This window comes from Cervus canadensis, chromosome 10, assembly GCF_019320065.1.
Source record: "Cervus canadensis isolate Bull #8, Minnesota chromosome 10, ASM1932006v1, whole genome shotgun sequence".
NCBI classification, from domain to species: Eukaryota; Metazoa; Chordata; class Mammalia; order Artiodactyla; family Cervidae; genus Cervus; species Cervus canadensis.
The window spans coordinates 60,523,798-60,548,336 of record NC_057395.1 but is presented as its reverse complement, the minus strand read 5'-3'; the positions used below and the strand labels follow the sequence as shown (position 1 = coordinate 60,548,336).

The 24,539-nt window shown below is 47.2% G+C and overlaps 1 protein-coding gene across 1 annotated transcript; it reads right to left on the bottom strand.

Moving 5' to 3' along the window:
• Positions 1-24: 24 nt before the first annotated feature.
• On the bottom strand, positions 25-24,515 carry POFUT1 (protein O-fucosyltransferase 1). The gene is made up of 7 exons (XM_043478964.1): positions 24,278-24,515; positions 22,562-22,683; positions 17,533-17,715; positions 16,270-16,382; positions 8,850-9,042; positions 7,220-7,462; positions 25-4,042 (listed from the first exon to the last, which is right to left on the bottom strand). Exons 1-7 carry the CDS (start codon positions 24,408-24,410, stop codon positions 3,854-3,856), a joined length of 1,176 nt encoding a protein of 391 aa, XP_043334899.1. The 5' UTR covers positions 24,411-24,515; the 3' UTR covers positions 25-3,853.
• Positions 24,516-24,539: the final 24 nt, after the last annotated feature.

Here is a 24,539-nt window from a genome sequence, read left to right as displayed (position 1 = left end):
AAACAAGACTGATGAAATACTGAGGACTGTTGAAACTGAGAGCTCATTTATTACAATTTTTATGGATATTTGAATTTTTTCCAAAAGGCAGCATTTTTATTTTTTGACTGCATCAGGTAGCTTGCAGGATTTTAGTTCCCCAAACAGGGACTGAACTCAGGTCCTCAGCAGTGAGACACTAAAGTCCTAATTACTGGATTGCCAGGGAATTCCCAAAAAGTAGCTTTTATTTTTAAGTCTTGATCTAACAAATCCACTTCTTGGAATTTATCTTCGTAAAAATGTTAGATAACAGAAAAAAACTTACAAATAAAAATATTTTCCAAATAGTAATAGTGAAAAACTGGGAATATACTAAGTTCTCATAGTAAAACAAAAATAAACTATGGGACATAATAAACTATGGGACACACCTCAGTGGAATTTTATATCGTTAAAAACATTTATTCAGACCATGTACCAACATGGAAAACATGATACACTATTAAGTAAAAAAAACCAGGACATTAAATTGTATATACTGCATGATCAAAACTATGTAAAGACCTTACATTTTTTAAAAAAGATTGAAACTTTAAAGTGATTTTATACATCCAGAGTCTGACCAGCTTCCACCACAATCAGTGCCATGACCGAGGCCTGAGCCCAATCGTTTATCTTTCGGGCATCCCTGTGATGCCTCTATCTTGGTCTCCCTGCTTCTACTCTTCCTCCCTCCCAGCTCCTCTCCACATGGAAGCCTACAAAAAGGTAAATCAGACCATGACTCTCCTTAGTTCAGACCCCACAAGGCTTCCCACATTTCTCCAAATAAAAGCCAAGGCTTGATCTTAACTAGGCTGTAGGATGGGTCATGTCACCTGCTCTCGTCTACTCTGTTCCCTGCCTCACTTCTGCCACTCCACCTTCTTACTAGTTTTCATTCCAGCTTCAGGACCTTTGCACTTGCTGTTGCGCTGCCTCCAAAACTCTGAACGAGCATGCCCCCCTCCACAGCAGCTCTTTAGAGAGGCCTTCCCTGAGCTCATCTAAACCAGCACTGCTCCCCCTCTGCACTAAAATCTGCACTTGTTAGTTTTCTTATAGCCCTTAACACCTCCCACAATACATCTGCTTATTATGCCTTCTATTTATTAGAATGCAAACTCCTTGAGAACAAAGAATTTATGTCTGATCCTCTGCTAAATCCCTAGTACCCAGCACAGAGCCTGGCACCTGGTCAATAAACACCTGTTGAATGAAAGCATGTTGAATTAAGTAACCACCCAAGAAAACTCTAAGTTTCAGGTGGGCTTTCTCTTTCCTGGGGGATGCTCCTTCTCTCAAAGCTCCTGGCAGTGGCAGACCCACAGCTGGAGCCCACCTGGGGACAAAAGGTGGCTGACCACTTCTCTATTCAAGGTCTCCATGGCACACACACAGAATAAACTGGGTCTTGTGAACCGGAGGAGCCGAGCAGGCTGGCTAACAGCACTGGCCTTTGGAGGTCGAATTGGGGCTGACCACTACCGGTTGTGTGGCCCTGAGGAAACTGAGAATTTTCTGAGTGTTAATCCTGCCTTGTGCAGAAAGAGTAAGTTTCTACTTCCCAGGGCTAAGGTGGGGGTTAAACCAGGGCACATCCATAAAACACTTAGCAAGCACAGTGGCCGGCAGAGAGGAGGCGTGTGACCAGAGGCAGTCACACTAACCAACAGCCACGTATGGGCCTTTGTCTCCTTCAAGTTTACAATGGGCCCTTATACTCCCTTTATCTGACTGGGGCCATTCAACAACCCCGTCGTCGTCGGTTTTATCACCATTTTATAGGTGGGGAAACTGGGTCAAAGGAATAAAGTGCTCGCCTACAAAACACACTGAATCAGACTACAGCTCTAGCGCCCTCACCTCCAGAAACACACAAGCTATTATGACTGCCGACGCTCATCAAGAGGATTTGGGGGGCCTATTTCAGCCCCAGGCTCTCCAGGGTGTGCAGCAAATGACATCAGTCAGAGAGCCACACCTTCCCAACCGCCCAATGGAGGCAGGGGCTCGCTCCCACGTCCCTCATTGAGGCTCGTGAGCAAGTCTGAGCAGATAAACTAGATATCTGAGTCCACCCAGGATTTAAAATATTTTCCCCAAAGGGGAAATACAAACGCCCTTTCTGTATTAAGAGTTTGATGGCAGCTCTAAGCAGCAAATGCCATCTTCACTGTTTGAGATCCTGGTCGCCCTGCAGCCTCTGATCCAGTATGCCCTGAAAAAAAGTCATCTCTTCCCAAAGGCTACCCACTGGACACAGCTGTGTGGAGCTCTGGGACTGGCTCTCATCAGAGTCTTTCCCACTTTCCCAGGGTTGAAGGCCAAGGCAGGCCACATGGCGGGCAAGTAATCAGCAGGTAACAGACATGAATTTTAGAACCACCCAGGAGAACTGTAAGCTTCAGGTGGGCTTTCTGTTTCTTGCGGGATTATCCCTCCCTGAAGGCTCCTGGCGTGGCAAACCCATGGGTAGAGCCCAATAGGGACAAAAGGTGGCTGACTGTTTCTCCATGTGAGGCCTCCATGGCACACACACAGAGTAAACTGGGTCTTGTGAACTGAAGTTGCAGAGCAGGCTGGCTAACAGCACTGGCCCTTTGGAGCTCAAATCTGGATTGACCACTGCTGGCTGTGTGACCCTGAGGAAACTGAGAATTTCCTCAAGACTGAAAAATCACAGGGTCTCGGGGGTCATGTATTTTTACCACTACAGCATCTGAGAGACAAAGAAACTCACAACCCTAACACTTTAGGCCTCATGGGCTTGGCTGAGACTACACTGGATGGGATGGAGCAGACAACCCCAGGAATGCAATGTGATGGCTCCTGGGTACTGAGCATCTTCCATCTGGTCTGGGGCTTAGTGACCACTCCCCCGTGAGGATACAGTCAGAAGGCTCCCGCTGCAGGAGGAAGGCTGGGAGGACAGGCCCTGGAGACCAATTTAATGACAAAGTTCTACAACCAGGCCCTTTGGGACAGGAGATAACAGAGACCTCAAAAGGATCCTACCAGGCCAGCAAGCCCTGGTCCTGGTGACGTGTTTTGAGACCCTGATGGTGCCATGTTTGGGGCAAGCCACCAACTACCAAGAGACTCTGAGAGCAATACCATGACAGCCTGGCTTGATGCGGGTGCTCCCTGCTGGGAACGAGCTGTGTGAGCAGCACTTAGCCGTCTGCGGCGTACTGACAGCACAGTGGTCGACAACTTCCTTGTGCATAGTGTTTACGATGGAGAAGACTGTGCCCCAAACCCTGGAAATTGCCTAGGAAGTGGCGGTTGACAGTGGCTCAGGCCAGGCAGTGGGGATGAGCCTGAGGGTCACTTTGGGGGGTCATGTGGTAAAGCGGTCAATACATCCACTCAGCCCTAGCCTTATCCACATTCTGTTAAGGTCACTTTAGGTACCTATGTTAATGAACTTCACTTATTTTTTTTTAAGATAAGGGAGAGGTCCAGGGGAGTCATGATCTTGTATCAAAACTATAAAAATCTCTTTTTCTATATATAAAATCTCTCTGAAGAGAATTGAGCATCTCAGCCTCCTCAGAGCAGGGCAGACCAAAAGACAGAGCTTGGACTACTTTGCTGGTGTGAGAAATTCCCAGGAGAAGCAGTAGGGAGCACATGAGAAAGGGGGATGTCTGGCCACTAGGAGCTTGGAAGTCCCGTGTCCTGGGAGATGGACTGTCTTCCTCCTCCAGGAAGTCCCTGGTACTTTTCTCTGTTCTCTGATCCTTGGGGAATCAAGCCTGGGAGCATCTCTGGCTGCCAGGCCTGGCTGGAGGGAACAGCTCAGACTGGTGGTGTGCTTCAGCTGGGATCAGAACTCATCCCGCAGCTGAGGGGGCCTGTCCATGCCGAAGAAAGAGGATGGTCTCCCATGGAGGTCCCGTTCCCGCTTCACGAAGGCAGTGAAGGAGGAGACACAGTTGCCAACAAAGTGGTCAGCTTGGCCGAGGATGTACAGGTCGATCTGGGCCACCTCAGGCTTCAGACTCACCACCTTCACCTGCAGGAGGAAGGGCAGGGCGTTTTACCAGGGCTCAGGACAAAGTGGCCGGATCCGACTAGGCCTGCAGCCACCCCTCACCTTCTTTCTCTGTGCTGAAGTCACAGACAGAGGAGGTGTACAAAGCGTTAACAGGTAGGGTTGGGGTGCCTGAGAGAAGCGCTGCCTAGCAGATGGTGACCCTAACCCTCAGCTCCACACACACACCACTCGTTCACGCTCTGCCTTTGCTCATTGGTGTCTTCTGCCAGGAATGCCTTTTCCCATCCATCGCAGTCCTGACCATACTCTCAAGGCTCAGTTCAAGGTCTGACTTTTTCATAAAGCCCTCACCTCAGGGGCTTGGCTTCTCCAACCAAACCACAATCTGACCAAAGAGTACCCCACCCACCTGGTTCTGCTGCCTGGATGCCTCTGAGACTAAAGTCCTGTCCAATCTATCCCTGAGATATTCCTCAACGGTGAACCTTTCTCTTGATGGACTACCACTCCCTGGTTGGTCACCATATCTTTTCTTCTACTGGTCTGCTTACCAAAGGAAAAGTGAAAGTGAAAGCTGCTCAGTCATGTCCAACTCTTTGGGACCCCATGAACTATACAGTCCATGGAATTCTCCAGGCCAGAATACTGGCCTTTCCCTTCTCCTGGGGATCTTCCCAACCCAGGGATCGAACCCAGGTCTCCCGCATTGCAGGTGGATTCTTTACCAGCTGAGCCATAAGGGAAGCCCAAGAAAACTGAAGTGGGTAGCCTATCCCTTCCCCAGCGAATCTTCCTGACACAGGAATCGAACCAGGGTCTCATGCATTGCAGGCAGATTATTTACCAACTGAGCTATCAGGGAAGCCCAGATACCGTTAAGAAAGCAGCCAAAAAAAACTTTTACGTATTCCCCTACTCCCTTATTCCTCCCTCCCTCTATCCCAAGCTGAGCACCCTTAACTGGTGCCCTACTGCTCTGCAGATAAAGACTACAAATCTTGAATGTGACCAAAGGCCTGTTCAGCTGCCTCTCCACCTTGAGCTGCAGCCACTTCACAGTAGGCTCCCTTCTGTCTCAGGACCTTCACACATGCTCCTCTCTCTGTTGGGGGTGCTTGTCTCTTTGCCTCGTTAACTCCTACTTAATTCTCACTCTGCAGCTCAAGTCTCATCTCCTTAGGGAAGCCCTCCTTGGGCCCCTCAGTCTAGTCCCGGTTCCTCTGCTCTGCACTTGCACAGAACCACGTTCCTTTACGTTGTAGCACACATCTTCGTGTGTAGCTTTCACTCCGTGATTCTCTGGTTAACGCCCATTTCCTGTACCTGGCTAGGGCTGTGTTGGTTTGCTGGTCACTTCTGACGGTGGTCTGTCTCAATATGCATCTGGGGACTGGACAAGTGAGTGAATGAGCCCCCATACCCAAGCCTGGCCCTCTCCTGTGGCATACCTTATAATTCTCTGCACGTCTCTTTTCCTGAGTTTAGACTGTGAGCCCTGGAGGGCAGCACTACATCTTATTTATCAGCATCCCCGGCTCAGCACTGCCCCAGCTTAATGGATGAGCAAGGCTTAGTTCAGGAGAGAGGGTAGGCTGAGCCCACAAAAGGAGGTGAGGAGTGGAGAAGGGCAAGAACAGTGGCACAGGAACAGGAAATAGAAATGGCAAGAGGCACAAGGTGTAACAAGTATACCAACTCTAAAAACTCACAAAAAACTCCCTGGGACTCTCCGCGTCCTTCCATTTAGTACGGAGGTAGGGGGTGTGGGCAGAGCTGGGGCTGAAAGTGCTTTGCTGTCACACAGAGATTTCTGATGTAACAAAAATCATCATCTTGCTATTCAGATGGTAGCAGAAAAATAATACCAGCTTAATCATGGCCAAAATCCCCAGAACAATTCCGCCCACGCCCTGAAACTTACCCCTCTGTGTCATGCCCACTAAAATTAGCCCTGAGACCTCCCGGGTAAATTCTATCCTTTCTTGGGACTTTGGTTTCCTCAGTTTTAAAATGCAGAGGTTGGGTTGGAGGTGCTTCAAGGTCTCCGGCTCTGATATTCTTCTATAAAGTGGGTGGGTGGGGACCAGAATGCTGTGACTTGGCACTTCCTCTACAAGGCACTTCCTCAACAAGCCCGTAAAAGAGGGAAAGGGAGCCCCTCGACATAAAGCCAAGGGCACCCACTGTTAGAAAGCGGATGTTTGTCTTTTAAGGTCTGCACAAGCATCTAGGGGCTTTATGCACTCCAAAGTCTTACTGAATGTTCACTATTAACTCCACCGTTTTACCAATACATAATTACTTATTACCTATTCTTCACTTACACAGTACCAAGCACATTCTACTATTTACTCCTATGTCAAACCCCTACTATTTACCCCTTCTTTAAGCATTTATGAAGCACAAAAGAGCCTTTCCTGTATTCATCAACCACCTACTCCTACTATCGATGACAGCTAACTTTATCGAGAACTTATTTTGTACCGGACCAGTTTAGCTTCTTCTTACTTGATCTTCAAGATTACCCCCCAGGATAGCACTACTCTCAGTCCCATTTTACTGATGAGGAAACAGAAGCACAGAGGGGTGAAGTAACTGGTGCAAGGCTGCAGAGGGAGGAGGGCCCAAGGCCCCACGCTCCATAGTCCCTGCTCTTAATCCCTCTGCGGCACTGGACTGCCCCCTCCCCTCCGTCCCCCAGAGCCCACTCAACATCCTTAACCACCAAACATTCACCAAGAGCCTATCACGTGTCAGGCACTGTCCTAGCCGGTGAGGGCAAGGTGGGGTCTCAGCCCTGGAGGAGGTCAAAGTATCAGGCTAGACCCCGAAGAACAGAACAGTGAGTCTACCCTGGATCCTGCCTTCAAGGAGCCACAGCTCCTGGGAAGAAATAAGACCTGTTTCTACACGAGTCTTACAGTCTTGGTGTCTCGGGAAGAGATGTGATCAAGTGTTGTGTCAGCTCCCAGTCGGGATCCAGCAGCAACAGGAGTGGAGGGAAGCCTGCAGAGCCCCAGCGGAGGTGTCTGAGCTGGGGTTTTAAGAAGGGCAGAAACTATAGAACAGGATGTTCAAGCAAAAGCCTGGTGGCAGGAGAACATGAAGCATGAGGTGGGAGCGGAGGGAGCACCTTGGCACTTCCTTTGATTCCCTTCCAGCTGCTCTCCCTCCAGGCCCACACCCCACGTGTACCTTCCCTTTGAAGAACTGCTGGATCTCAGGCAGGTAACTCTCAGAGTCAGTGGCGATGTAGACGGATTGGGCGTTCAGTGCTGTCACCCAGAGCTTCAGGGCGCGCTTGATTTCCTTCAGGTCAGGGAGGCACATGGTCATGGTGAGAGGGGCGGCGGTGTGGCGGCTGTAGCCCACGCATTGTGGGGAGGCCATGAAGTGGGCGCCAGCGGTTCCATCTTTCAGCATGGCACACGCGTTTTTCTGTGGCAGGTGGGGACAGAGCTATAGACAGCCACTGCCCACAACCCCAGAAGTAAGAGCCCAGGAAAGGGAAAAAGGCAGGCGATACAAGAGTGCAACTTTTTTTTTTTAAACCGCTGAGGAAAAGGGAAATGCATCAACAGTTAACAGTGCTAAGGGGATATTGGCTTTTCACAGTTTTTTTTTTTTTTTTCTTGGTCTTATTGTATTATCTGGGACTTCCAGCAGAATTTTGAACTGCGCTGGTGATAATGGGCAGCCTCATCTGATTTCTGACTTCAGTGGGAACACTTCTGACAGCCCTAAGAAGTGCATGTTTCCTGTGAGTTTTGGAGAGATAGCCTTTATCAAGCTAAGGTGGGCCCCTTGTATTCCCAGTGGGTTAAGAGTTGTTTTTCTTCTTTTTTTAAATCATAAATGAATGTTGACTTTTTATCAAGCACTTTCTTGGCTGCCACTGAGATGACTATATGATTTTTCTTCTTTGGGCATTAATATAATAAATTTCACTGCATCACTGTGATAAATTTTACTTGTTTGTGTTGCATGTTCTTTAATATGCTACTGGATTTTACTTGGTAATATTTTACTTAGGATCTGGGCATCTATGTTCACTAGTGAGAATGGACTCTATTTTCCTGAGTTGACCTTTTAATAAGTTTGGTATTAGCATTATGCTAGATTTAAAAAAAAAAAAGCACATTATTTTCTTATGTCCTAGGAGAGTACAGGTCCTGGCTCCTTTATTTCATGGAGGGGCAGGAAGGGGGTCATATGGATGTGACTGCTTCCTCAAATGACACTTTGATCTAATTTCCATACTTCTGAGTATTTTTCAAGTTTCCGTTAATGAGTATTTCTCACATACAGATATATACATATCTTCTTACGTAAACTAAGGAGATCGTCTGTACTGCTCCGGTAATTTTCACAGGGAGGATAACCTGATGAGGTTTCTGCACATTTAAGCAGCTGCCGAATTTGGAGGATGGTATCTTCTTTTCTTGGGAGCCCCACCCAACCTCCAGAGCTTGTTTTTCAACAAGGAGTTGACTGGCTAAACACTGAGCTGGGGCGGAAGACTGTGGGCGCTCTCTGGCTTGCTGCCTGACTCAGAGCCTAGCTAGATACCTCAGTTTATCCATCTGTGAAATAAGGAAAAAAGGGCAACTGTTAAAAACGAGAACTACCAAGCAAGCACTCTGAAGCCACGTTTCAGATGTGCCCATGGTGGGACTGTGGGGCGTAACCCCATCAGCTCGGCTGAGTGAGGTCTCTCTGCCCTGGCTAGGACTTGGTGCAATGGGTTCTGCGTTCAGTGTCACACAAACAGGGGCCCTGCTCATGGATACGTCCAACCCAGCCATGAGAGGAAGGGGGAAGTTACCCAGTCGGAGCCAATGCGCAGGTGAATGCCCACGTAGGGCCGGATGAGGTGGGCGCGGATCTGGGCCTCCCCTGTCCTCACCATCTCGTCTGACCACACCACGTACTTCTGGAGTGGCCTGTGCTCCTCCAGGACAGGGAACTGAGCAGGGGCACCAGGCAGGGCAAGCACTGGATGTTCCTCCGGAGGAAATCTAGGCAGGAGACAAAATGAGAAGTCAGACAGACGACGCACAGAGAGTCTGGCTGCCACCCCCACGGGAAAAAGGGTGGCGTTGCACCACGTCCCAGAGACCCTGCGGAGGGGCCCCTGTAACATGCAAGAAGCACGAGAGATTGTGAAACACCAACGGGCTGATAAGAGACCTTGGCAGCGGCAACAGCCACAATATGCAATACTGTCCCGCCACGAGGAATTTACAACCTTCTTTGCTTGTTCAACAATTAAAAATTTACAGTAGAGCATTCCAGCCCTTTGTATGTCATGCTGGCTTCCAATCTGTGGTGCGGTAATTCACTCCAGGGTGGGGTGTCTAGACTGAATCTCTGCCCTTTTACCCACACGGTGGGATTAGGAAGTGCAGCTGCTAACAGGTCACACTCACAGGGAGCATGTACAGTGGATGAGATCATTCACTCAACACTTAACACATATCTACTGATTGCCTACTACGTGCTGAGGCCCAGAGGAGAGTAAGACAGGCATGATCCCTGCTTTCATGAAAGCACCAGAAGCCTGAAGATGCCCCTGTCATTCCCTGCTGAAGGCTCTCCCTCCCCCTTGTTCACAGTGCACCTTGTAATTATTTCACCCGTCTTTTCTGCTGGACTCAGGCTTCTGAGGGCAGTATCTCTGTGTGCCTAGAACAGTGTCTAGATACACATAAGAGCTCAGTAAAGACTTGTTGATTGACTGAGTGAAGAGCAAACCTGTGTTCTCTCATTAGCTATATTCCAGCAACACAAGATGCCTCACTGTTCCATAAACTTGCAAAGTACTTTCCAACCCCAGATCTCTGCAGACTTCTCCCTTCCACCTTGTATGCCTTCCCTCTGCCAGTCAAAATCCTTTCCCTAAAATTATGAAATAGGTACAGTCACTCTGGAAAACAGTCTGGCAGTTTTTTTATACAATTAGACAAGTAATTACCATATGACCCAGCAACTGTATGCTTGGGCATTTATCCCAGAGAAATGGAAATCTCTATGACACATGAACTAGTATGTGAATGCTCACAGCAACTTTATTCATAATAGTCAAAAACTGGAAACAACTCAGATGTCTCAACAAGTGACTTGTTGAACAAACTGCAGAACAAACCCACACCACAGAACACTACTGCAATAAGAAGGAACCAGCTATTGATAGAGGGAACAACTTGGATGGATCTCAAGGGAATCCTGAGTGGAAAAAAGTCAATCTTAAAAGGTCACACACTGAATGATTCTATTATATAACATTTGTGAAATGACAAAGTAGAGAAAAAAGAAATGGAGATGGGATTAGTGGTCACCAGGGACTAGGCTGTGTGTGTGTGTGTGTGTGTGTGTGTGTAGGTGTGTGTGGTTATAAACTGGCCACACAAGGACCTCTGGGACTAGGCTGTGTGTGTGTGTGTGTGTGTGTGTATAGGTGTGTGTGGTTATAAACTGGCCACACAAGGACCTCTGTGATGTTAGAACTGTTCAGTATCTTGACTGTGGTAATGGATATATGAACATACACACATGATAAAATTGAATAAAACTAAATATACACACACAGAGAAGTGAGTTCAAGTAAAACTGGGGAAATCTGAATAAGATGGATGGATTGTACCAATGTCAACATCCTGGTTGTGATACTGTGCTATAGTTTCGCAAAATGTTACCACTGGGGAGAAGTGGGTAAAGGGCACTTGGGATTTCTCTGTATTATTAATATTTCTTACAAGTGCACATGAACCTACAATTACCTCAATAAAAATTTTAGTGAAAAATTACTGAATATTTCAGAGCATGCAGGAAAAGAGAAAATAATTTAACAGTCCACATACCTGTGACCCAAATTAGCAAATATTAATACTTTACTTTGTTTCAGATTTTTAAAAATACACACCTAAATAAAAGCTCTATCCTATGGTCTTTTCCCCTCTTCCGCCTCTTTCCAGAAGATACTGTGGTTTTATGAATGGTTGCACTTTCACTATTTGTATAAAAAGGTATTGTCCTGTGTGCTCTTTATAGTGAAAGTGTACACTATAGAGCCAGACGACCTTGTTCTAATGTTGGCTATGTCACTAACTTCGGCAGGTGACTAAAACCATTCTGTGCCTCAGTTTTCTTATCTGTGTAATAGAACTGATAACAGTTTCCACTTCAGAGGGCTGTTGAGAAGATCAAACGGATTAATACAAGCAAAGCACTTAGAACAGTGCTTGGCATGTAGAAAGCTCTCACAAAATTTTCATTCTCACCATATCCATCATTGTCATCATTCTGCATGTAATCTATTACAACTTTAAAAAAATTTAACTCTCTGGTTTAGACATTTGGCCATGTTGATGGTGTGGATCATGTGACCACGTTAAAATCTCCCAAAGTTTCCCATCTGCATGAAGAAATCAGTTTACCTATCTAGTCCCCTCCTGCTGGTCAATGAGGCTGTTCCAATCTTTCCCCCATGCGAAAGAGCTGCAGTGAACGGGCCACTCTTTATTCACACCTGACCAAACACCACAAACACCTCCAAACTTCCGAGACCAGTTGCCACACCCAAGCCTCAGCTCCTAGGAGTGGGCTCCATTCCACTTCTTTGCTGCTTCCTGCACAATGATGTGCTCAGTAACCACAATCCCTGTCCACTGACATGAGGCTAGACCCCGAGTACTTTTGTTCACGGTGAAGGCCACACACACGAGTGTAAGCCCTGTGCCAAGGAAGCAATGAGCAAGTGTTCATCAACAGCCTAGCTCTATCTACCACTTGTCCTGTCAGAGTTTAATTTTATATGTACATACATGGGACAGGCAGTGTTCCAGTTACTTTGTGTACATTAACTCATTTGAGTCTCTTAAGAGCCCCATGAGGCAAGTACTGCCGTTATTCTCACTTCACAGATAAGGAAACTGAGACACAGAATGGTTAAGTAGCATGCCCATGGTCACACAGCTAGGAAGTGGCAGAGCAGGGATTTGAATCCAGGCAGTCTCCTCCAGAACCTTTGTTTTTAACTACTGTACCTCACTCCCAGCTCCCCCACCCAGTCAATAAGTTCCTCAAAAGGTGAATATGTGGCTTATTCTTCTGATTCCCAGTCTCAGTGCAGGCCTCAACACATAGTAGGTACAATGAATATACTTGGAATGAATGAATGAGCCAGAGATCTCACCAGAAAGACCAGATCAGGTAGTCAGGGGTTAAAGGAAGAAGTGAACCGTAACTGAGTACCTACTATGGGCCAGGCCCTTAAGTGACTTTCAGAGGCCACCTTAAAGGACTTCAAATGAAAAACAAAGTTGTGACTTCCTAGGGGGCTGGAACGTTAGGATAAAACCAGGACCTCTGCCCTCCTTGACCTCCTGGAAAGAATCTGCTGCTGACCCTTGGTGAATTGCAAGTCTGGGATATGTGACTCCTTTACCTGGATCTGGATCAGCTCACACAGCCATCTTGGTTGGATCTGGATGCGACATCCTTACTGACATGACCAGCAGTGAGAAGCCAAACTGATGCGCTCCTTTGCTCCCAATGAAGAGACTAGTGTTTGGAGTGAAAGTGGGGAATGAGGGTCTTGTTTGGAAAGAAAGCTTAACTAGCTCTATCTGTTCACATCCCTGGCTGGTGACCCTAAGTCAGGCCCTGAGCCTGGTAGCTATCCAGCTGAATAAGGCACACTTTCCTACTTTGGGGAGCAGTGAGCCTCTGGGGTGTTTTACCATTACACTGACTCTACTGAGATCCCCCTCCCAAGCTGGGGTTTCTTCATGCACAGCACCCACATGTGTGCCCAAGAGACACCAGTGAATGGACATTATGCAGGGTACAGAGGATGCGGGCATATGAACAAGGCAGAGTCTAGCTCTCAGTTGTGGCATGAAAAACTGCCTTTCTCTGCAGCTCTTCATGCCTGGCTCCTTCTCATCCTTCAGGTTTCAGCCCTGCCAACTGCCTGTCACCTGTTTATATCCACTCAGGAAGGCTGCAGCCAGGGAGAACAATAAGCCACATGCTCAAATACCTGTTGCCTTCATGCCAAGAGAATGGTTCAGCCTAATGATTCACAGCCTTCCAACAGTGAAAGTGCAATAAATAAATTTCTATTGAATTAAACCTCCATCAGGGTATTGATAGATTCAGAACCAGCAGAGATGGAAAGATCCTCAGTGGGGAAGAAATAACCCTTATTCTCTTCTTCTAGAATCCAACTTTCAAGCTGGACACACAGAAGCCCAAAATATATTTCTCAGTACTTCTTGGGGCTAGGTACAGCTGCACATCTAAGTACTTAGCCAATGAGCTGGTGTAAGCAAGCTGTAAGGAAGGCTCCCTAGAAAAGTGAGGAGGGGCCCTTCTTCTGCCCCTTTTGTCCCTCCAGCTGCCTGGGGTTTCATCGGTTATCTTGACCCATGAGGTGACACTAAGGATAAAAGCCGGTAATGGGACAGCTAAGCACAGATGGGAGCCTAATTCCCAGACACAAGGGAGCCGCCATGCAGCCCTGGGTTGCAGTCCTTTTTTACGTAAGAAAACCATAAACTTTTGTCTTGCTAGTCTGCTGTTATTTGGGGGTTTCTCTTACAGGTACCTAATTTAAACCTGGTACACCCAGACCTGTGACCACCGAAACTTTCAGCTGATATACAAGAGGGTTACTGATTGGTAGTAGGAGAGGGGAACTGAACAGCTCTAACTTGGCACCCCCATGGCACTACAAGCGCTTCTCCACAACTCTAAAATTCAAAGAACAGTTTGAAAATGACTGATCTTAGAACTTTTCTGGTGGTGGAGTGGCTAGGACTCTTTGTTTCCAATGCAAGGGGCCCAGGTTCAATCCCTGGTCAGGGAACTAGATCCCTCATGCTGCAACTAAAGATCCCACATATGCATGCACACATGCTCAGTCATGTCTGACTCTGTGTGACCCCATTGACTGTAGTCCACCAGATTCCTCTATCCATGGGGAGTCTCCAGGCAAGAATACTGGAGTGGGTTGCCACTTCTTTCTCCAGGGGATCTTCCCAACCCAGGGATCAAACCAGAGTCTCCTGTAGTACACGTGGATTCTTTACCACTGAGCCTCCAGGGAAGCCCATAAAGATCCTGCATGCTGCAACTAAAACCCAGTGCAGCCAAATAAATGAATATATTTTAAAAACTAAAAACAAACAAAAAAACAAATGTCATCTTATTAATTGTTTAAAAAGGAAAGAAAATGATCAATCTTGCTCAATCCCTTCATTTTATAGATTGAGCACTGTGGCCTGAGAAGGGAAGCAACCTGCAGTTACCCAGTGAGCAGGGAAGCATCTGACTCTTGCCAATACTGTTCCCCTGACACCCACACTCCTGCAATGGAAGGACAACTTCCAACAGCAAGAAAGTAAGCCTAAAAAGTTGGCTCAAAGGCAAAAGCTTCCCCAAGCCCTCACATAATTCCTACAACTCAACGAACTCAAACAAGACCATGGGGTGGCCATGAACAAGTGCTTCAGCAACATTGTCCAACTGATGCATCCATGTAGCACTGTCCCTTCTCCAACCAGGATTGTGTGCTTTTTTTTGGCTTTTTGGAATTAGCTTTTAGAACTGGTGTCATTTTTCTCCCCTAGCATTTTAGAAGCAAATCTCCATCCTCTGAGGACAGTCTACCTTCTGGCAATAGCTCTAGGTTCATTCAGAGCAGAATGGGGAGGACCAAGCAGATAATTAAATGGAAATCAACAATTTCCTATGCAGGATCAACTATGAGGGGGGTAAGACTCTGCCAGGATTGAGTCTCCTTAGTAGCTCATGAACTAGCTCTGAACGCCAAGTCCCAAATAGGAACTGGGAGCTGTTTAAGGCACAGCTCTTTTCTCCACAGTGATGAAGAATGGGTGCTCTGGAGTCAGGTGACCTGGGTTCAAATCACAGCTCTGCCACATCAAGCTCAGGCAAGTGATTTCACTTCTCTCTGCCTCAATTTCCTTACCTGTGCAGCAGAGATGACAGTAACACTTGTGTCACAGACTTGTGAATTTATTAAATGAGCTATTATCTTGGAAGACTCAGGTAGAGAAGACTTAGTACAGCAACTGGCACGCAGTAGGCACTAAATAAATATTAGTTTTTAACGATGAAAGACTTATACACAGACCCCAGCTGCCCACTCAATAGCTGCATTACTTTGGGCAAGTTATTTAAATAACCTCACTGATCTCAGTTTCCTCACCAGTCAAATGGAAATTGATCATAATATCCACTTTGTGAAATTTCTCAAAGGCTTAAATAAAAGAAAGCATGTGAATAACAGTAACAGGTAACACGGACCGGCCCTCTATTATTTGTCTTGTGATTTATACATTAGGAGGCACATACCATAGTGCTCTGTCCATTAAACCAAGGAGGAAGCTCAGGTCAGACAGTTTGACGGGCTCACTCAGGGTTATCTGAGAAAGAAAGGGCTGCGTGAGAGCTCAGGGCTGTCTAATGGTAAATCAGTCTTTCTTCGCCTTGCTGGGACCACGCAAGAATTCATAAGCCCCTCACGGCTCCTAACCCAGGTCTGATGCCTAAGCCCCTGCTCTTTCTGGCCATGCTATAGCATCAATGGCAAGTGTACTATGTTAGTGTCATCATTTTACCTAGACTGCAGCCAGCTGAAGGCTGAGACTGGGTCTTCCTCATTTTTATGTATCACCTCTGGCCTTTGAGCACTATGTCTCATACGTGACAGACGCTCTATAAATATTTCACAGCCTCTGCCTATGCCCTGCTAACCTATTTTTGTTAAATAGGGTTTAGTGGAACGCAACTAATAAAGCACATCCAATTATTATCAGGATGACATCATTTCTCATTCTGTACCTGAAGCTGTTCTTCTCTAGAAGAGGCTTCCAATTTTCACCTTGTGAAGAGGAAGGTAACAGGGGAGTGATTCTCACGCCTCAAGGAGGAAATTGAGATGCATGTGACTGCACAATATTCTTTTTATGACATCCTTTATCGGCTGATAAACTCTTGCTCAACCTCGTGGCAGGTCAACGTCCCACCGTGTCAGGCGTTGAGATGGGAACAGATCACATAGGATCCCAAGTTCAACAGACAGAACAGCCGCACCTTTGGTCTCATCCATCAGGGTGCAGGGTGTGGTAGAGGGAAGAGCAACCAGGAAAGTGCTGAATGCCCATGGGCCCCCCACTCCTCCCCCTAATCCCAGCAACAATGCCCCCTCCATGTACCTCTGGATCCACTGGTCTTTGTAGGAGGCGCTGAAGGAAATGCCTGCAAAAAGCTCCGACTTGTTGAAACTCACATGAAACTGATCCCAAAATGGGCCAAAGGGGTTTCCTTCCTGGAGAAAGAGAGTGGCCAAATGCTTACTGGGCAGGAAAGAAAGCCAGGTGGGATTGGGGCCAAGGAACTGTGGATGGGGAAACCTTGTACTATCTGACTCGGTCTGAAATACTCTCATAGGATGGGCGAGTAGGAATGTAACTTCGTAATTCCTGGGCTGGGGGCTGAGGAGGGTGGCTTGGCCTCCAGGCTGCTTTTCAGCAGGAAATGTTCACCACAATATCTGAAGGAGTCTTTCCTGCTCACATGCCATATCCTGCCAATCCTGCAGCATTGGTGGGGGTCTAGGGAGGCAGCTGACCTTGGATTTGGGACCACAGACTAAGAGCTCCAAGAGAGTTTCAAGATCAGCTAATCAGCTAAGATCCATGCTCTTATTTTCAAGATGGAAACCAGGGCCCAGACAAGGTAAGACATTGGCTCAAGCTCACAGAGCAAGTGAGGGCAATACTGGGGCTGAAAGCAAGGTTTCCCTTCTCAAATTTCATGGCTTCTTCACCTACCCTCCCCAGACTTTAGCATAAACACTGAAAGACATATTGGGGATTGTCTTACTCCCAAAGTGCCGGAAATTTACAAACTTCTGATAAATATGACAGCCTCGCATTTACCTGCTGAGAGGCAAGAAAGTATACAAGTTAGGAGGGTGGAAAATGCAGTCATATTACCACAATTTATTTGCTATATGATTTTGGGCAAAATATTGAACCTCTCTTTGTTGCACTCGGTGTCCTCTCTATAAAATAAGAATATTAATAGTACTTTCCTCATGAAACAGTTGAAGGACTAAGTGGGATAATTTGTGAAAAGCTCTTAACATGGTACTTAGCATGTTATAAGTGCTATGTGAGTACCAGTTATCATTACTGATGTGGTACTTTTCAGTTTACAAGCATTCTTACTCCTGGCCCTCATGATACTTTGTGAGCAAGACACAGCAGGGACTGGCGTTTTTATTTTGTAGGTAGAAATAAAGGCTCAGAGGAAGCAAAGTCCTCTGCCCAAAGTGACACTGCTGAAAAATGCCAGAAATGGGACATAAATCTCCATCTTTCTATTCCAGGCTCTTTCTATTGCTATCTTGCAGTGTCTCTGGGCCTTGAGGAACCAGAACAGGCAGAAACGGCCCCCTGACCCACAGGACTCACCTTCATGGGGCATGTTTTCTTATCAGGACTTCGCTGGGCTGCGACCTCAAAGCAGTATGCCACCCGCTTCTCAGGGGGCCAGTGGGTGGGTGCCAGCTTCTCCATGAAGTCCTCCAGGCTGATGACTCGATGGTAGGCCTGGAGGGGCTCCAGCTTGAAGTACTTCTGGTAGGACACATGGACCTACAGGAAAAGTGGGGAAAAGGAGGGGCCTCCCTCAGTACCCTAGTGGCTGCTTCAAAGACATCCACTGAAACCACATACTCTAGGACTTCCCTGGTGGTGCAGTGGATAAGAACCCGCCTGCCAATGCAGGGGATATGGGTTCAATCTCTGGTCCAGGAAGATTCCACATGACATGGAGCAACTAAGCCCTGTGCACCACTACTGAGCCCACACTCTAGAGCCTGTGAGCCTCGACGACTGAAGCCTGTGCACTCCAGGGCCCAAGAACCCCAACTACTGAGCCTATGTGCCGCAACTAATGAAGCCCTCACTCCCTAGAACTGCACATCACAGCTAGTGAGCCTGTGTACTGCAATTCCTGAAGCCTGGGCACCTAGAGCCTGTGCTCCACAACAAGAGAAGCCACCACAATGAGAAGCCCTGTGCGCCGCAACTAAGAGTAGCCCATGCTCACCACAACTAGAGAAAGCCCACGCACAGCAACAAAGACCCAGTGCAACCAAAAATAAATAAAATATTTTTTAATTAAAAACAAACAAACAAACAAACCCATACACTCTATGACCCAGAGAGCTTAGACTTCATGTCAGTGACAAACTTCTGACAAAGGACACCAAGCTTAGAACAGAGGCTGGGAGAAAACATCTGTAAACTAAAGGACAAATAGTAATGTACCTCATGTTGAAAAATGCCTGCTGATTTGTAAGAGAGAAGACAAATGACACAAAAGAAAACATGGGCAGGAAAGGACAGGAGTGAGCAGCTCACAGCAAAGAGAACCCAAACAGCCAACACACTCAAAAGATGTGCAGGCTCACTAGAATTGGGAAAAAGAAAATGACAATGACAACAGGACACCACTTCTTACCCAAGAGACCAACAAAAGTGTAAAAGCTTAACTCTGGGCTTCTCTGCTGGTCCAGCGGTTAAGAGTCCACCTGTCAATGCAAGCGACATGGATTTGATCCCTGGTCCAGGAAGATCCGGCATGCTGTGAATCAACTAAGCCTATGTGCTACAACTACTGAGCCGGTGCTCTAGAGCCTGGGAGCCGCCACTACTGAGCCCACCTGTCGCAAATACTGAAGCTCTCACACCCTAGAGCCATGCTCTGCAACAAGAGAAGCCATTGCAATGAGATAGATGCCCGTGCACCACATCCAAGAGTAGCCCCTTCTCGCTGCACGCAGCAATGAAGACATAGCGCAGCCAAAATACATGAAATAAATATTTTTAAAAAGCTTAACTCTAATTATTGGAAAAGATATAGCTGACAGTAGAGGCATACATTTTAGAGCCACTACTTTGGCATATAACCACTTAGAGCATCTATTAAAAATAGAATTTTAAATGCACCCTCTACCTCTAGGTATTTGCCCTAGACAAATTCTTGCCCTTTGTACCAGGAGAGGGATAAAGGATGCTCAGTGCCATAATGGAAGCAGTACTGGAAAGAACTTGGAAGGAGTTCCACCAAAAGATACTAAGAAAAAAAAAGATACTTAAGTCCATGATAGTGGTTGCCTCTGAGCCTGGGGGAGAGACTAGGAGAAGCCTTGAACCAAGATAGACTTTATCTTTTAACAACTTTATCTGTAACCTTTTGTTTCTTTTCTTAACAACAAAAGAGATGAAGCAAAGACAAGAAAATGTTAATGATTATCATTGCTAATGGTGAGTACATGGATGGTGATTATATTAATCTCTGCATTTTTCGAGACTTAAGAAAATTTCTTGGAACACTATGAAATACAATTTAGACTTTATCCTATAGGTCAGAGTTTCCAAGCATGTTCTACTAGTTCAGGTGGGTAAAGGGTTCTGCAATAAAAAGGCTCCAGAAATAAACAGGCCTGAGAAATGCAATGTTAAGCAGGTTTCTTTATGACAGGACTTCTCAGGGCCTTTAATAACGCTAACGTGCATTTTGAATCTCCAAATTTGGGGGGAATGAAGAACTGAGAACATAATTTCCCAAACTGACTTAACCACTGCACCGGTTCTACTTAAGCCATTGGTGTTCCAATGAGCAGACTTTGAGAACCTTACTTATTAGCAATGAGGTCACGCAAAGGATTTTAAGCAGAAATATTATGAGATCTGCTCTCCTGAAAGATCTCTCTGGTGACAGAAGAGAGAATGTCCTGATGGTAAGATTAGACAAGGGAGAAAAAGATTAGGAGGCTACTGCAATGGTCCTTTTATTTGTTCAAGTATTCATTCAACATGAGTTGGAAGAGAAGGGGCAACAGAGGATGAGATGGTCAGATAGCATCACTGACTCAATGGACATGAGTTTGAGCAAACTCTGGGAGATAGTGAAGGACAGGGAAGCTTGGTGTGTTGCAGTCCACGGGGTCACAAAGAGTCCGACACAACTTAGCAACAAAACAATAACAATTCATTCAACATGTATTTTTGTTGTGTTGTTTCAACATGTATGTCTGAGCATCTCTCCTAACTCTGACAGATGGGGAAGCATGGACAGGTTAGAAAATGTAAAGAAAGGTGAAGTACAGAGTAAAGGGAAGCATTTAGGATGACGTCTAGGTTCCTGGCTTGGTATCCAGGTGAATGGTGGTGACATAAACTAAGGCTGGAAATACAGGCGGGAACATAGGTTTGAGGGGAAGGTGCTGGCTCTGTGGGTCATCCAAGCAGACTCAAGGGCTGAGGAGTTTGAAACACTGGGCCTGTGGTCAGAGAGTCAGGGCCACAGATAAATTTGGAAGGTACATGGAGAATAATGAAAGCTGCAAGAGTCAACAGAAACTTAGAGCAAAGCAAATAATGGTAATAAAAGCAACTAATATTTATTGAGTGCTGGATTAGCACCAGGTGCTATACTCGTCATGTTTCATGGACTTGACCATCTAATAGTGAAAGGTAAGAATACAGCCATCCCTAGTTTACTTATGAAGAAACCTGGGCGGACAGAATCTAAACTCATCTGAGGTCACACAGCTAACAAGCAAACAGAAACAGGAGACACACCAACATTTAAACAGTGGGTGGGGAAAAAGGAGCCCTTGCTGCAGCACAAAGAGGAAAATGCAGACAGGTTGGGCTAAAGCAGGAACAGGCTGTGTCTTGGAAACCAGGGGAGTAAGGAAGTTCAAGGAGACAGGCTCATGGGGTCAGGTGCCACCGGGAGGTCAGATGAGATAGAGACCGAGAAATGACCCCTGGATTTGGCAATTCTGAGGTCTCTAGTGACCTTCTGTGAGAACAGTCCCACTGGGGAAGGAAAGTCTAACTGGAGTAGGTTGAGTAACCTGTAGAAAGCAAGAAGAGACTCTGAAAGACTCCTAGCTGAGAAGAGAAGGCAAGTGAACCAGAAGGAGATGAATGGGCCATGTCTAAACTGTAACAGTAAGTGCAAAAAGACAGAGCATCAACTGTGCCCAGTTACTGAGGACTCTCTGTGTCATAAGCACTTTACATTGAACAGCTCAGCTGATTCTAAGAGGGAGGGATACCACCATCGCTAACTCACTGAGGAAAGAAGCAATAATTATTTCCAGCCTATTTTAAAGATGAGAAAACTGAGGCACAAGGAAGTCAAGTACCTTGACCAGGCTACACAGCTAGTCAGTGGCCAACTCAGGCTATGACCTCATTGAAGTGAAGTTGCTCAGTCGTGTCCGACTCTTTGCAACCCCATGGGCCTACCATGCTCCTCCATCCCTGGGATTTTCCAGGCAAGAGTACTGGACTGGGTTGCCATTTCCTTCTCCAGAGGATCTTCCCGACCCAGGGATCGAACCTGGGTCTCCGGCATTGTAGGCAGACGTGTTACCGTCTGAGCCACTAGGGAAACTGGCTTTTATCCTCTAGCTGTTAAAAATCTCTCTAAAAATGGCATGCACAAGAAAAAATAAAAACTATGCAGAGAAAAGGTTGTAAGAAATAAATATGGGTGTTTTGCATATAACCTTTCAAAGTTTATTAAGAACTTTCAAAGTCAATTCACTAAATATTAACTCAGTTCCCACTACCAGACCCCTGGAGTTAAAATGTGAACTAAAACAGACAGGCCAATGGAAGTCATAAAGAACATGCAAGAAATTAAGACGATACTGGACTTCTCATTCTAAGGGACCCGTTAATGAGCTGGGAGGTGGTGCTGGAGCCAGACTCCTCTAGTTTGTGACCTTGGACAAGTTATTAACTAACTTGTGCCTCAGTTTCTCCCTCATAACTGCTAATAGCACCCATCACCTGTGACCAATGGGTGGGACCAGACCAGGCTGGAAATGGAGTCTAGAGCTTCCAGTCACAGGCTCTGGAGTCACACAGACATGAGCTTGAATTCCAGTTCTGCTTGTGTGAATGTGGTAAGATACCTAGCCTCTCTAAAGTGAAGGAAAGTGAGTGAAGTCGCTCAGTCATGTCCGACTCTTTGCGACCCCGTGGACTGTAGCCCGCCAGGCTCCTCTATCCATGGGATTCTCCAGGCAAGAATACTGGAGTGGGTTGCCATTTCCTTCTCCCAACCCAGGGAAATCTTCCCAACCCAGGGATCGAACCTGGGTCTCCCGCATTGCAGGCAAATGCTTTATCCTCTGAGCCACCAGGGAAGCCCATAACAGGGAAGCCTCTCTAAACCTGTTTCTTAATAGAAATGTGATGGGAGAAAAAGAATTAATCCTCATGCATTGCTCAGAAAGCAGGTGCTGAATAAATGTTAGTGAGTTAGCCAGGGAGGACAGTTCTGGGTGGTGGATAGGGCAAACTCAGGGTGATGGGAGATAAAGCCTATAAAAGGACTTGGGGTCAAGCAGAGGTGAGCATTGACTAGGGAAAGGTAGACAAGGGCAAACAGCAGGCAGGAAGTACTCACATTGGTGAAAGGAGGCTTGTGATGCTGGTACTCAATCCAAGGAGGTACAGCCAGGGTGCGGTTCAACAGCTTTGCAAATGCCAGGGAGCCCAAGAAATGATCAGCCTGGTTCCCAAAGCGCCCTGGATGGTATATTGCAGGTGAAGTGAGGACTGGGGCGTTGAGGGCTTGGGGTATGCAAGATTCAGAAAGGATGTGGAGCCAGGGATGGGGAGGACCAGGATACCAAGGATAGCCAGGGGAGCTGGCAGCATGGGACCAAGTCTGGACTCCTGGGTCTGATGGTCAAGGCCCTTCAGGCCCTGCCTCTTCTGCCTCAGTCATTCCAGGTTCTTGCTGTTTCCCAAACATGCTCTGTATTTCCCATCCCCACCCCCATGTCCTCGCTCTTGCTATTACATCAGCCAGGGGTGCCCTTCTATTTCCTCCCCTCTGTACATGAAGGGGTAACTCCAATGCCTCACTCATTGGGATCCTTTCATGACCCCTCTGCCATATTCAGTACCCATCCTCCATCTCCCACTTTGGATGAGCTACTTGAGTGGTTCTTCCACTCTTCTTAGAATGTCCTTTCCCATTTCCTGGCCTTTGGCCCTTTCCTCAGCCTGTAAGTGCCTCAGGGGCAACGGCCCTATCTGATTGTTTCTGTCTTCCCCAGCAGGCATCCATTCATTCATTCCACAAAGACTGTTGAGAGGCTACAATGTGTCAGTATCTCTGCTAGGTGCTGGGACACAGGAGTGAGCAAGAAAGTCAAGGTCTCTGCCTTCAAGGCATTCACAGTCCAGGTAGGATGACAGTAAAGATAAACAAACATGTTTGGTGATGGAGAAAATGATGAGATTATTTGGGTTGAGGTCACTGAAGTCCTTTCTGGCGACACTTATAAGCTGTGGCATGAGGATGGGAAGATGTTGGTCTGGCACAGAGGCAAGAGGAGGGTGTTCCCAGCTGAGGGAATAGCGCAGGCTGCAGGACCGAGCCTGTGTAAGGAACAGAAAGGGATAATTGTGCCTGTAACTGGAACATCTGGGGAGAAGGGTGTGGTGGAGATGATGCGCAGAGGGACATACCATCATGGTCAGGAGACTGGAGGGTTTTAGGTATGAGTGACTTTAAAACGACACTCCACCACCCCCATTTAAACTGCACCCCACTGCCAGCTTTTAGATTCTCCCTTACCCTGCTCTATTTTAATTTTCCCATAGCACTTACTCTCCTCTAAGATATTATGCAATTACTTACTCTTTATGCCTATCTTTTATGGTCTGTTTTTCTCAAGTAAAATGAAGGCTCTACAAGGGCATAGAGCTTTCTGTCTTATCACCACCGTATCCCTAGAGCAGAGAACAGGGCTGGGCACCCAGTAGGTGCCTTATAAACATGTGTTGAATGAGTCGCCCAGAGCCAGCACTGGGTCACTGACAAGTTCTACCCCACTAACTCCATTTACTGGACTCGGGTTTGGCTCAGGTTTTGCGCAAGACACGTCGTAACCTCTCCTGGTCTCGGTTTCCTCATCTGCCAAATGGAAGGCTGGACAGAGAAGCCCCTCAATGTCCTTGCCACAAGGGCAGAAAGTCGAGGAGCAGGCCCTGTCCAGCGCTGGAGTCCGTTCTCGGACCTGTCAAGGCGTCTCTGGGCGCCTCAGAGGAGTGGCTTCTCCTTTCCGGGCCTCAGTTTCCCCACTTGAACAGAAGGCTCGGGAGGCCTTACCCATGCATGGGCAGTAGAGCAGGTAACCGGCCGGATCCCAGGAGCCCACGGACAGCCCCGGGAGCGGCAGAAGCAGCAGCAGGAGAGACACACGCGGCGGCAAGAGCGACGGTGCCCACGCGGCGGCGCCCATAGCGGCTCCAGAGCCAGAGGGCGCCGCGGCGCGGAGGCTGGGAGGGAAGGAAGAGCGCGAACGTCCGCCCCGCTCCCGGCGACCCCCGCGTGCAGCCCGCGCGCCGCCCCGGCCGCTCTAGCCGGCGGG

What these genes read in the sequence shown, in the direction of transcription:
- POFUT1 (XM_043478964.1), bottom strand. Translation starts at nt 24,410, where the DNA reads ATGGGCGCCGCCGCGTGGGCACCGTCGCTCTTGCCGCCGCGTGTGTCT. An exon ending in ACAAGCCTCCTTTCACCAAT is followed by an intron (nt 17,716 to 22,561) that starts GTGAGTACTTCC and finishes CTTTTCCTGTAG; the next exon opens with GTCCATGTGTCCTACCAGAA. An exon ending in AAAGACCAGTGGATCCAGAG is followed by an intron (nt 9,043 to 16,269) that starts GTACATGGAGGG and finishes TCTCCTGCCTAG; the next exon opens with ATTTCCTCCGGAGGAACATC.